The sequence below is a fragment of the Dufourea novaeangliae genome, unplaced genomic scaffold (genome assembly GCF_001272555.1).
Source record: "Dufourea novaeangliae isolate 0120121106 unplaced genomic scaffold, ASM127255v1 scaffold208, whole genome shotgun sequence".
In the NCBI taxonomy this organism is placed as follows: domain Eukaryota; kingdom Metazoa; phylum Arthropoda; class Insecta; order Hymenoptera; family Halictidae; genus Dufourea; species Dufourea novaeangliae.
The window spans coordinates 677,071-690,970 of record NW_015374114.1 but is presented as its reverse complement, the minus strand read 5'-3'; the positions used below and the strand labels follow the sequence as shown (position 1 = coordinate 690,970).

The window sequence follows — 13,900 nt, the reverse complement described above, 5'->3', positions numbered from 1 at the left end:
CCTCGGAAATGTTTAGGTTATCAATCAGTCGACAAAGTACCTATAGTCTGGGTGAAAGTTGTTATCCTTGCTACCGCAGTTCGCTGTCAAAGGGCTGGACACTTCGTAATCGCATAGATATTTGAACTACAGTTTCTTCTACTTTCGAAAAACTTTGATAAGGATTTCGGATCAGAGTCTGATCGTTTCGATATTCAGGGAGGATTAACCCTCGGACACCACACTCGTGCGAATTCCCAACAGCGACACGTTGTTTCCTCTTACTGGCCCAGAGTAAAAACTTCGTGGATCATATGCTTGTTTAGCTCGAACAATAAAAAATGTTGAAACTCATTTACGTAGAATGGTAGCGAAATGAATAAAATTTTTATCAATGTTTTCAACATCTTCGTGAAAGCTTGAATTTGGTGGTTCGCTGCAATATTATTCATCTGGGATTAAAGCAAAGACGGGAGATCGCGGTTGTTGTTCGAGCCTCGCGGTGATGCATCCTGCGCTTTTCAGATGTTGCCGCACCTCATGCAAAGGATATCCCCGGCGTTCGCGTTGCCACTGTGCTCGTTCAAGGTCGAGAGGAACAAGGAGTCCACCGCGAGGGTAGCCATATGGCGGCAGCTTGGTGTCTCGAGGTACGCATACGATTCCAACGATCCCGCGGCTTCACGCGGCGCGGTGATTTAACTTCCTTCCGCTCTGACAACTATTCGTTTCTTTTTTTGTTCCCCTCGATTCACACGCAGAAGCTACACGATGGAGAGCAGCTTCTGCGGATGCGATCAGGGAGCGTTGGCCGGTCTGCATCTCGACACGAAACACTTGAAGGCGATCGGTCAAGACTTCTGCCAGGCTTTGTCGATGATGAACGAGTGCGGCAATGACTGGAGCATCGACAAGTACGTTCGCCGATGACGTAATTATACTTGCCGTGAATTACAGGGTAACTTAGGGGAGAGTTACAGTTTTATTCGATAGTTCAGTACAGGGATTATTAATACACATCAATGTCGTGTGTTCCCGAACGTAGTCCAGTGGAGGAATCCTGCTGTCCACGGAAATGCGGTTTCCTGAACACGAAAAAGATTCTGAAATGTATTCAGGACAGACCCGCGGTCTACCATCTAGCCGCGATTCCTTAGCAAACGAATAAATAGACGATTTAAGGCAAGGTCGACTTACTTTTGCACGTGAAACTTGGTAACATTGTTTCCTAGTTACACTACTAACATACGGGTGTTGTTATATACGTTCGTTTGCTAAAGACTAATGCAACATTAACAGTGGCTTATAATCAGACAACACTGACTAACCGTTACTAATCCTTATTATTATGTTTATCTTTGCGAAAGAATTTCTTGGGCTGAATCTTAACCGTCTACTCAAATATCGTTGAAATCTTCGAATTCCTCTCGTTATGTTTGATGAGATTGTTAATAATTCCAGTAGTAAGCCTTGTAATATCATACCTTTTTTTTTTTAGGATCCCAATGGGAGAAGGCATTCCCGAGGAGTCAGGCTGTATGGAGGATGACATATCGTCCAGCTGCGAATCCGACGAGTCCGATTGCGAAACATAGAAAGACAATGCATCTTGGCGAGCGCCGCCGGGTATAAACAACGATCTCCCTGCCCCCGAAAATTTCATTCTGCCTGGGTGTAATTCAGTGCGTTTCTTGTACTCACCGGCGCGGAAGACTGTGTGCAGGTTTTGGTTCCCTCTCCCCCGAAATAAAAGTACAACGAATCTTCTGTACACTTTGAAGAATTTTTATTTAAAACTTCGTAACAAATGTCAAGCTAATCCTACCGGAGATATTTATCCTACCTAGAACCGAAGCTCCGTTTGTATACACTTCGAAAATGAATTCGCGTCACGTGCTTGTTTAAGTCTTCTCCTCGCATTATTCTTTTTCGTAAAATTGGAACTTCTATTGAATTTGAGCATATCGGACGCGCGAGAAATTTACGGCGGTGACCGACATAAAGGTAACCAGGAAACCAGAATTTGAGAACTTCGCGTGCAAAGAATTTCATCGGTTGGACAATAAAAAAGTAATTAGACTGTAAAGATAGGAATCCAGATTAAACGACGCAGACAACCAAATAGAAGACTCTGAGAAACTATCCATTCGTGCTTGCAATAATTTAAATGGTTTAAGGAAAATTACGGTTATTGCAACGTTATTAAGACAAATTCGTCCGTAGTTCGCAGTCACATGAAACTCGTACACGTAATATTACAGTTGCAATAAGTGGAATCCGGTGAAAAAATCGGAGAAGCATACACACGTCTCGCTGTCGCACGCGTTACAATTAATTCTTAATTAAGTCAGTCTTCTACTAGGTCGTTGATGCACACGATCGCTACGTTTTCGTCACGAAGTTTGCCAAATTCGGTTCGTGTTGATGCGCTCACCTTTAATGCAAGCTGTTTTTTACAAGCGATAACTTACAGTGGCCGGTGCAAGTGATACAATTTCAGACTTGGTAGAATCGAAATAACTTGAAAAAACGGCGATAATTTGTATAGCAATCGACGGTTCGATTTTTCGTACGGGCGTGCAAGAAATCTAACGTAGAGTAGAGAAAACTATAAAAAAAGTGAACGCAGAGAAGCTATGGTGGTAATAAAGATGGCACGAGTACAATTCGTCGAATCGCGACGACCGAAATAATTAAAAGGTTTTTCCTGTGTCGTTTAAAATACGTGTAAAATTCAAGTGTACGGTACAAATATTCAGTCGATCCGTCACGTGGATCTTCGAGGGCGTGATAAAGGATAGTTCGGTCTACGATCTCTATTCTAATACGTTCTATCACGTTAAATTCCATTAAGCGAGCATCCTATATAGAATTCTACTAGGTTTAATTAATCCCTTTTTTGCTTTTTGTACGTCTTGAAACTGTGTCAATTCGAAAGGAAACGAAAAAAATGAAACTGGTAATATGTTGTGTGCTTTCATAGAATTAACAAGACTTATTCGATGTGCGCGATACACAGAGAGAATATGTTTTCCAAAACAATATCGTCTCTATTTAAAAACTGGAGGCAGTTGAATTTATTCACGGTCGACGAGAACTTTGTCTACGAGGATCGTACTAAGTGACCAATAAATTAGTAACGATCAATACTGTCCGGTATTCGATATTATTTCACAAAAAGCATCTAAACGATACGAGAAAGCAAGAGATTAAAAGACCCTTGTCGAGAGAGTGCGAATCGATAGAAAGACGACACGGTCGGCTTAATAAGATAAGAATTGCTCTTTAATGTGAAACACGTACATCAGTAGACTGGTATAACATAGCCATAAAAACGGACTACATGTCCTCGATCGAAATCCGATAAAAATTGTGCCCTGTGTAACGTTTAATTGACCCGAAACGATAGACTGCGAATAATCCGTCCGTGAGTTAAAATCTAACCACGATTACGACGAAACACGAAAATTATTCCCGACGTTCCCGCGTAACTTAACGAATCGATTACAAGTTGAATAAATCAGCGAAGGATCCTCGTTAGCTCGACGGCTGCAGTAAACCTCGAGGAATTAGATCGGAGTCTAAAAAGCGAAAATCATCGGAACACGATACGCGTTGTAGCTTCTTTTTTTCATTTCATCTCTTAAACAGACCCCGCTAACACGTCGAAACAAATTGCTGAAACCTTATTGTCTGTCTGGCGTTTCATCGTATTATTAATTATTATTATATATGCTATCCATCGGGAAACCATTTTCCATATCTCCTTCCTATTGTCTACGAGCGTTGTCTCTAAAGCTGACATTACGTAGTCAAATATGTTTCGCTATGGATTATCGAGAGATTCCTAAAGATACCTTCGATCGTACGTGCACTCTGCGAGTAGAGACCATGAATGAAAGAACATTTATAATTCTCTTCTTTTCTTTTTTTCTTTTTCAAATCAATTATTCAAGCCGAATGTAGAACAGCCTATGTCCGATAGTTCAATCGCGCGATAGAGAATTTTGGACGGACAAATTCGTTCCGTTGTCGATGCCGAATACATAGTCGAGAGAGTTTTGATTATCGTTTGATAGAGTGCACGCGCGGTCATGTCTACGGGGAAAGAAAGTAAAGGGTATACAACGACGAATGGGAGAATCGACTGCCGTCGCTTGCAACGAAACTACGGACACCGAAAGGATAACATTTTTGTGCTTAGATCATTTTGTATGTAAATTGAGGTCGATATTGCGAAGAGGGAAAAACAAAGTATCTCTAAGTCTAGTTCAGATCTAGCTTTTCATCGGAGGATTATGCACCCTCTACGTACGCATAGGCACTTTACTGTAGTTTCTGACCTAATTTCAACATTAGTTAAAAAGCAATAGTATAACGTTCAATGAATCGATAACATGCATTCTCATAAATATCGTAAAAAAAAAAAAAATGGTTCGATCGAATCAGCAAACGACGGCAGGCTAGAGAGGTTCTATCGCGAACGACGAAATATCTAAGTAATACTTGGACATTCTCCCATCCCTAAGCTACACGATTCAAGTACAGATCACGAAGCTGCGGTTGTGTTGGATATACGGTTGTACGCGCGTGAATCGACAGGTGCGTCGTACGATCGACGGAGGTGCAATCCAACGGAGTAGGGGATTCACTGGCGGTCGTTCATATTTCTCGCGTAGATCTTGAACTGCTCGTAGGTGATCCATAGAACGATGTTCCAGGACACCAGGCGAGTGAAGCTCGGCACGAAGCCTTTGTAGAAAGCGGCGGGACCTTCCTTCCTGAACATACGAACGGCGCAATCCTTCACACCTTTGTACTCGCCGGTGGGGCTGTTCATGTAACGCGTCTTCACCACGTCCACGGGACTTGCGGCCAATGTGGTGCACAGTCCAGCCGCCACGGCGGCGCTCAAGTGGCATGGTATACCGTCCCGAAGATAGCCGGACTCCAGGATGAAGTCCTTGATGATGTCGTAGCAAACGATCTCCGCCACGTTCACGATCGCGTTCCTCGAGATGTTCGGAATCGTTCCTGCGCGAGAAAGAAAAAGGTTACTCCGTCTGGTCTTTTGTGTAGAGTTTACACATTGTCCATACGCCTGGTAGAAAGTTGTTGAACATTATTTGAACAACAATTTCTTTAACATTCGAATAATCTCGACACGAATAAAAGATTCTTAATTTCCTTTTAGGTATGCAAACCTAGGGTATACCGTTAGTCACTTTTGGACGTTGGCTTGAATCGTCGTAGGGCCTATCGGATAACTTCCATCCAGCGATTATTTGCCCACCGATTTACTCATCACCGTGAAAACACGAACTTTAAAGTCCTTTGTCCATGTTCGACCATAACAGGCCGTATCACTAGGAGCTACGTTTCCTCTACTTTGTTCTTTTTAGCAATTTCATTTAAAATAGAACGAGGATCGTAACATCGGATAACGGGGGAACGAGTTAAGCGGTGCAACCGAAGTCCAGTAGGAGCTAGCAATTTACAATGATTTTTGCTCGCTTCTGGGCAACCCACGTGTTTCTGCATGCGAATGGTGAATTAGTAAATGTAATCAAGAGCGTATATGTATACCTTTCCAAAGACCTCGTGTCCCTTCCTCGGCAGCGATATTCTTGTACGCCTGGAGGGTCGAGCTGTATCTCACCGATGTTCCTCCTTTACCACTGGCCTGTAGGCGCACCTTGACGACATCGGTCGGCTGAGCAAGGAGCACCGCCAGCGCTCCTGTCGTGATTCCAGCGGCGATCCTTACGGAGACACTCTTCGCTCCGCTCCCTTTATTACCTGCTGCGAGAAAAGTCCACGGTGAAAACAGGGACCGTCGTGGAGGGGTGTGTGTTATCTTGTGTTTTTAATCGAAATACGATTTACTATATATTTTTTCTTTTGTTCTTTCGAAGTTGTAAGTGGGGGGATGGAGGATAGGACGGAAGTATCGCGCGCTGTGCGCGGTTAAAAATGTTTATTAGCTCGTTCATTAATTTTTCCTGAATACAGCCAATAATTGCTGTCTAAAAAGAGATAAGTTCAGGACGCGTAATATTTTTTTCGAGAATTGCTGTACCCGCGATCCATGAGAAGAAATCGTGGAAACAGAGTAAATTGTTCGAAAGCAATTGCATCTGGATTATGGTACTGATCCTTTGTCAGGGATCGCGAGTACTTCGCGGTACCATTGATTTATAAAAATCTTGATGAATACTCGATGCAAGTACGCGAGATTAGAACACTCGACTCGTCGAGGTAGTCAGTTGCAATGCTATCGACAAGTCGCGAAACGAGGGGGTCACAACATGTAACAAAGACCGGACAAGAAACGCGAAATACGCGGTACGATTGGTTTCTAGATCTTTCTTTCTTCCGTACACCACTAGATTCGCGAGTAATCGTCAGTGACACCGCGTTAAAACTGTATTAATTCGTATACAGACGAAACCACGATTATTTCTTTAAACTCGGTAACAGATCTGAAACTAGAATCTTTCAAATTCGTCCAGTAATCGTATCCAATCCTCCAAAGATTGAATCGCTAATAAAGACAAAAAATCGACAATAAAAGAACCACTTCTCTCACCCTCTTGCTTTTCCCCTTTCGACACTCGATTTTTTCGATCGTTCGAAACTATGGCTAGAAAACTGACCAGAGAGGAACGAAAACGAGACTGGTATAAATTTAAAAAAAAAAAAAAAAAAAATAAAAAAATATCCGAGTAAAACGAAAAAGAGCGTGTCTCGATCCGCGGCGAAGACATAGCTCGACGGGGGGTAGCTTCGGGGGAAACGAGCCTGCCCCCCTCCTCCTCGTCGAGAACGCTGGTGATATTATTCGACCCACCAGCCCAATTACTTACGCGTCTGTGTATGCACATACTGATTCAGTATAACAGAGAGATGGACGTGCGCGGGCGTGTGACTCTGTGCGTGTTCCCGCCACACGCGTGTCTCTACTCGGTTATATCGTAAAAAGGATTACGCAATGAAAAAAGTTAGGAGGTTGTTGGATGTACCGTCGATGATTCCAGCGTAGCGTGACTTCACCCCGTCGTAGAGGCCCAACCGTATGCTGGCGAAACACATCTGTCTCTGGAGTCCCGCGGACAGACCTCCGTACAGGCTCCTGTAACCACCCTCGCTCAAGCTCACCGCCCTCACAATTCACCCTCAAACGTATCCCAGGGTAGTATATTTTTTTTTTTTTGTTTTTTGTTTTTTGACTTTAACATTCGTTTCGATTTTCTCTCTATATATATCTTTCTCTCTCTCTCTCTCTCTCTCTCTGTCTTTCTATGTCTCTCTCACACTAAATTGCTCCCCTTTCTAGCTCGAAAAGATTATAACAGAAGGAACTCGACTAGCGTAGCATTTCTCTGTCCTTTCCCCGTCTCTCTCCCTTTTTCCTCGCGCGAGCGGAACTAGAGATATCGCAATATGGCTCCCGAGAGTTTTAGTTTGTCAGTTTCTACAAATAGCGTCTCTGAAACATCGGAGGAGCACGAGAAAGGAGCACACTGAGGTAATTTTTTTTTTTTTTTTTTTTTTTTTTTTTACTTATTTTTGAGTTAACCGGGAGAGAGCTTGCGCCGAGAGAGCTGGACACGTGTTACGATATATGTATTGTACGTGTTATTATATCGTATTCGCGGGCGAAAGCGCAAAAACCAAGGAATGCACTGTGCCCAGCGGCAGATCGGTTAATTAAAGTAGAGGCGAGATCGTGGCTGAGCAAAGACAAAATAAACAGAGAAAATAAGCAGAGAAAATTAAGAATCGAACGGAAAAACAAACGGTTCCCTGGGCAGCGGGGAGACGTTTCTAACGGCCGCCGTGGTGCGTTTCCCTTTTTAGACGAAATTTTTCGACATTATTCACGTACAGATTTTTCGTATTTTTAATCGCGAGATAAATGAGGTTTCTGTTTATCAGCGACGACGTGAAAAGCGAGGGAAAGGTACCACGGGCACGAGAGAGAAAAGAAATAATAAGATTGACAGAAGGAGTGCCATAGACGTATTCGTTTATTGGAACAGAAGCTGTTCACGTGGGCGATAACGTGTTACATAACGACCAGCGATGGGATTAAACGTATCGCGAGTAAGATAAAAAAGAATAAGCTAGATACAAAGATTCTTTCTCGTTTCTATCCAGTGATAATTGTCTTTGAAGTTAAGACCATGTATCGTTCGATGAAGCATTATATTTTACTCGAAACTTCATAATACCAGTACTGCGGATTTTATGCAATTACAGCCTCTAGGGCTCTGTGAAATGCAATAAAAAATGAAACTTTCATTGAATGAAACGAGTTTTTCATTTTATTCTCAATCCAATACGATATTTAAGAGGCGAAAGAAATTACTATATTTGCTTTTATCTGTATAAATTACTTTAGAAAATGTCATTTTGCATAAAGATCCGCAGTCTACATATTATAATACGATACGAGTTTCACATGTAATTCTATCAAAGTATATTTATATTGAACAGATCGATGCTATCGTCAACGTAATCCCATCACTATCGGTAATTGCTCGATTTGGCTCAACAGTCGATAGCACTCGAACCGAGGCTAACAAAGGGGTAATTAAGTAAAAAGCTTTGGTTAAAAGAATAAAGAATAATCGAGGAAGTAGTTGTGTCAGTTTGCGATAGCAAATTATCGGACTTGTACATCGCGATACCATTTTACCGCAATTATTACTGGCCCGATCGATCCCGTTCCGTCGTTCTCGATGCTTGATTCCAGCAAACGAACCTAATCGACGCGTGCAGATCGCTGGTTTTTCCAGCGACGAAGGTTACACCTTTCGTTCAAACACAGAACAAAGCGAGATACGTAAACGCGATTACACGGCCGAGCGCTGTCGCGACCCGCTCGCGTATAATTAGATCGTTTGTGGAGCACGACAGCGACGGAAGCTTCGACCGGCCCAGGATCAATTAGCCGAACAATAGAATCGTAAATATAAACATTCGTAATAGCACGGGCGAACGTTCGAATGAAAAATGGCGAAACCAAACACGGGGAATGCCAAAGACTTGTTTCAGAGAGAGTTAATATGTATATGCAGGTCTGATCGGACAGAGTATGTATTGCGGATTATTAACAAGAAACAGCCCTACGGATCTATATATCAGCCAGTGTATGGTAGTTTAAATTTAAAATCGTCGAATCGATAGAATCGTACGCAACGATCTATTGTACAATCGTATCTTTATCGTTTACCTACCCTTTGTTTTCCTATTCTTTTTTTTCTTTTTTTTTTTTGCTTTCTTAAATTACGGTTAGGATCGTGACTGACGTACCTTGCTCCTTCGAGTCTGACGATGTTCCCTACTGTCTTCCATAACCCCGGCTGATTTTGTTTCATTGCGAGCATCGAGCCGTCCGCCGATGCGAACAGAAGAGGGCGGCTTTCACCGGCAATCTACAAAATTACGAACGAGTTGTTGGGGGTGAATTTAAAAAGGTTGGGAAACTATGATTTCGATATTACAGCTGAACTGATTTTTCTTTATTGATACATGGCGATCAATTAGACGTTTGCTTAGTTACCTGCATTCTGACTTTCGCCGTGTCCAATGGAAACGTCGCCAAATCAGCGATGCAGGCCGCGGTGCCCGCAGTGAGAAACTTCACCCAAAGGGGGAAATCGTCCTGGGCCTGTTGCTTCATCGTGCTCAATCTCTTTTTTCCCTTTCTTTTCTTCTCTCTCTCTCGCTTATCGCGTTCGGTTGAACTGCTTTTGATACGTGCTTCTAGGTGGTGCGTGTGTCTGGATGCGTGTGGGGGGAGGGGGATAGGGGAGAAATAGTGCAAACTTTTCGTATTTCTCGACTCCTTTTTTAAATATCCCCGCGTGACTGTACGATCCCCCGGGTTTGCTCCAGCTTGTCCGAGCGAGATCCTTTTGTTAGAAAAGCGATATGTACACTATATACAGTGTCCTACCAGAGGACAGGAACCTTTAGATGATCATTTAGCAGACGGTTGATTTAGAGGTGGAGCTTTTTAGGTTCCCTGAAGTGATCAGGATACGCATGCAGTCCCCCCGACCGCGAGCACTCGTGTTTAATGTCTTGATTGTGAAGTACTTTATACATACTATTCTTCTGTGAACAGAACCGAAATAGGCGTTAATTTCCGTTCAACGTTGCTATAGATTTTGTCATGCATACGTTGTGTGTTAAAATTGAACGAACAAAAGAAGGTGGGGACGTGTCTAGGAGAAAGGCCAGGAGTCATGAATCGGTACAGGAGCACAAAATAAAGAAACTATAGAAGAAAAATAGAATTAAAGAAGAATTAGAAAAAAAAAAGAATACCAAATTACACCTGGATAGCTCGATAATCAAAGTTCAATGACCCAGTGACGCGATATATATGTATATATATCAATCACTCGGCAGAAACGAACACTTTACTGTTATCGGAGTACGAACACGTAGATTATCGCGAAACACGGCCGCCCGAGTGGTGTCGTAATTCCGTGTGGCCGTCGAATTGTTTCGTCTACGACGATTATTACGACGCTCGATAAAAAAGAAGACGAAATTCTCTCGTTCGATTTCTCTGTACACTAGCTGCACACGAGGATGCAACCGTTGCACCGATGTCTCTGACGTTTCGCGAAGATGCACACGCGTGGGCAGTCGAACTCGGGTTCGGGCACAGAAGCGAAAATAGAACGGATAGAAAAATATTGGAGGACAGCCAGTGAAGGGGATGCCCAAAGTGAAACACGTTATCTTATCCTATATAGCCGTAGTTGTTCCGAATGGAAAAACCACTTGAACCGATTATCTCGCCCGAATTGAACCGCGGGCACGTGTCAAATAGACATTAACACTCGCGCCGGTTCACGGTTCTTCCGGTTGCTTATCATTTTTCCGAGTATGTGCATACCCAATGGGAGACACACTCGACTGGATCGTGCTCCGAAATGTTCGAGCGAGGTTATATTCGTAGCCGTGTCGCGGCCGTGAGGCTATTTTCGTTGAAGCAGAAGACGATGAAAAATCGGCGACCAGCGAACGACACGAGAAGAAACCGACCGAAGATTTTGATCTTTCGACTTCTGCCCTGTCGAAGAACGGGAAGAACTCGAATGGCGAAACTCGAGAAGTACCGTTGTCTCAGAAGATTGGGACAAAGTCCGACTCCGGTTTCGATTCTTTGTGCCCGAACGAATTCCGGCTTCGCGTCGTTTTTACGACGTAAAATGTATATATGATCGTCGCTGGAGCCATTTCTATGTGGGCGTTCGCGATGCTTAACTTTTTCGAAACATTGAACTCTGGATGATGAACGAAAAATCACTCGTGTTTAATTTGTTAAATGGAATATCTTACTGTTTAGAGGAAAGATGTCTAGTCAACGGTGAAGAATTTATTAAATCCTCATTGTAGAATGTTTTGTTTCTATTGTCGTTCGAGAATGAAAGTTGAAATCGTAAACACTGAGAACCGTTTGCGGTACAACCTTCAACCGGTGTTTTCTATTATAAAGTTCAATTCTATCCACACTCTTGTCACCGATTTCCCCGGTGAAGAATGCGTAATGTCCCCGGCGCGTTGTTTCGCTGACGGATCATGGAGGACGGTCGGGAATAATGCGATCGATCGCGAAATTCAGCCATGCGCCTGCATCGCCGCATTCATTGTTCGTTGTCATATAGATGCAAATTTAAAGAAGCAACGTAATGGAAAGTGTAATAGGAAAAATATTATTCTTTCACCTTGATTAAATCACGGCCAATGACTCGTGGAATGATATCGTAAACGAGATTTATGGAGCATTTTATCCACCTTTCTAACAAACACCGATGAACCTTGACAAAGCGGAGATTTCCTGAGATATCCTTGCGCACGAAGGAATACAGTCACCAGGAAAATGCCATATCGATTATCCTTGACGCGAACTAGCTGTATAATAAATACGCTGCCATCGTATGGTTTCGCATACCTTCGAACGCGACAAAGATCCATGGAAAAAAGACAAAATACAACTGTCTGTCAAATGTCTCTTTATTCCGGACAAGTGTTTTCCTCAACCATCTGGCCAAATGTTTATTGTCGATGCTTCTATCCCGGCGTTTCATCGTTGCCGAACACGTTACGATCAATTAGCTGTTTGTTTTTTCGTTTAGTCCCAAGTTTATCCTTGAACGATGACGAACACGACCGGGTTTTTCGTGGAAGTACACTAACATGCGACAGATGTGGTAAAGGGTCTCGTGTTATAACGACGAATCGATATAGCCGGTTCGACAGTTCGCGCATATGCACTGCAGGAACGGACTGCGGACTGAGGTAGCAAGCAAAAAAAACCGCTCGGCTGACATGTTGAAATTTTAATTCGCTTGGGTTCTCGTGCGTCATTGGACGCGAGAATTCCACGTAAATTATACTCTCCGAAACAGTATCCGTTGAATCGAGGCTGTTCCATTATACAAGACTGGTGTAGAGTTCGACGACGAAACAGACAGGCAAATTCACGATATTGGCCTCACCGGAAGTAAGCAGCCTCAAACTCTCGACGTTCGATCCCGTCGTTAGTTTACCGATGGAATATTCAGGAATGACGAAAGGTGAAATTGAAATATCAACGGAGTCAGTATCGTCGTCTCGACGGAATGAATTATTTAAATGGGAAAGTTTATCTATGCGAAGTCAGGGTTGAATCTGCGAGAGTGTCTGACGCTAAAAGAAACTCCCGAGAGATTTAATGAACAAAGTCGATGCTCCGAAGTTGAATTTCGATGACTGCAAAATTATAAACTTTCGATTTATGTAAACGATAACAATTAATAACTGTAGAATGGAAGGGAAGATTTAAATAAAAATGAGAAAGGTAATGGAAGAGACGAACGAAATAGAAGAAAATACTGTTGAATTGAACGTAACGTACTTACCAAGTGTACAGTGAGTGGATAACAACACAACTGGAACAGGTTACCGTGAAAGCACCGTTTATACCGGCTCTCCGACCAATGGCGAGCAGCCACAGTTGAATTCTGCCTATCAGCGGCCGTCCCGTGACGTCAGTTTCAGCCAAAGAAAGCTCAGCTTGCGACTAGATCGATAAGTTTCAGGAATGTGGTGGTGTGATACCCCTTTAGCTGCAACGAGCATATACATTGATAGACGCGCACACCAAGGGGTGCAGGCGCATAACGCTTGCCACCGTTTTCGGAGGGGAGGGTTACCCGTTGCGGAATGTACGCCCCTGGATCATTGGGAACCACCGTGGCTCCTTGTGGAAATTTGTTTTCCTGCATACGCTGCCACCTTTAACGCGAACGCGTGGGTGGCTACGGTCAATTGTGTTCACTTTTATGGACGGAAAACGGGTGGAAGGATTCGAGGAAAGAGCTGTTCCTTTGAAGCCAAAAGATGGCTTACGAGGGGTTGACATATTTCACTTTGTATCAATTGACGAAATTGATCCAAATGGCGGACAAGAAATTTTTGTCGCGAACTGTATTTACCGCACGGTTCTGTCTTATTTCAATGTGTAAAGTAAACGAATGATAAAAGGTTGTTGAGTACCCTTCTTCGTGAGTTTTGTGGAATTAAGATTAGCTCGATAGATGCCACAGTTTGTCAAAATTACTCGAGAGGTTTTATGTTAACTAAATTCGACATCGGTATGAACGTAAACAGAGCTCCTTGTTTTATCAGCACAATAAGGATGACGTAGTATTTAGATTAATCGTATACACGTGTGTGTCTAATGAACGTTAAATAAAAGAGGAAGTGGTTCATCGAAGCGTGTAATTAGATATCTTTTGATAAAGTCGGAATTGATGTACTTTTGTTGGCCTTATATTCGTAAATATAATAGGAAGAAATAAACATTTGTATGATATATGACAAAGTATAAGGAAAAAAAAATTTGAAAAAAATT

The 13,900-nt window shown here is 42.8% G+C and overlaps 2 protein-coding genes across 5 annotated transcripts in view; one reads left to right on the top strand and one right to left on the bottom strand.

The window, feature by feature from the left end:
• Nucleotides 1–1,719, top strand: part of LOC107191031 (cytosolic carboxypeptidase 1-like) — a 34,057-nt gene extending 32,338 nt beyond the window's left edge. For 2 of the 3 annotated variants that reach the window (XM_015579972.1, XM_015579974.1), the window contains exons 16-19: nt 505–629; nt 741–893; nt 1,025–1,161; nt 1,478–1,542. In XM_015579972.1, the coding sequence (XP_015435458.1) occupies nt 505–629; nt 741–893; nt 1,025–1,136 (390 nt within the window). In that variant the 3' untranslated portion in view covers nt 1,137–1,161; nt 1,478–1,542. Of the gene's footprint in view, nt 1–504; nt 630–740; nt 894–1,024; nt 1,162–1,477 lie in introns of all 3 variants that reach the window. The other variant, XM_015579973.1, reaches the window with a different exon arrangement.
• Nucleotides 1,720–4,412: 2,693 nt separating this feature from the next.
• LOC107191025 (mitochondrial uncoupling protein 2-like) lies at nt 4,413–10,108 on the bottom strand. Of its 2 annotated transcripts, none has more exons than XM_015579956.1 (5): nt 9,548–10,108; nt 9,298–9,419; nt 7,002–7,111; nt 5,566–5,781; nt 4,413–5,013 (listed from the first exon to the last, which is right to left on the bottom strand). In XM_015579956.1, the coding sequence occupies exons 1-5, from the start codon at nt 9,665–9,667 to the stop codon at nt 4,628–4,630; spliced, it is 954 nt and encodes a 317-aa protein (XP_015435442.1). In that variant the 5' UTR covers nt 9,668–10,108; the 3' UTR covers nt 4,413–4,627. The 2 variants fall into 2 exon arrangements, with proteins under 2 accessions (XP_015435442.1, XP_015435443.1); XM_015579957.1 differs by having other exon boundaries at nt 5,566–5,778.
• Nucleotides 10,109–13,900: the final 3,792 nt, after the last annotated feature.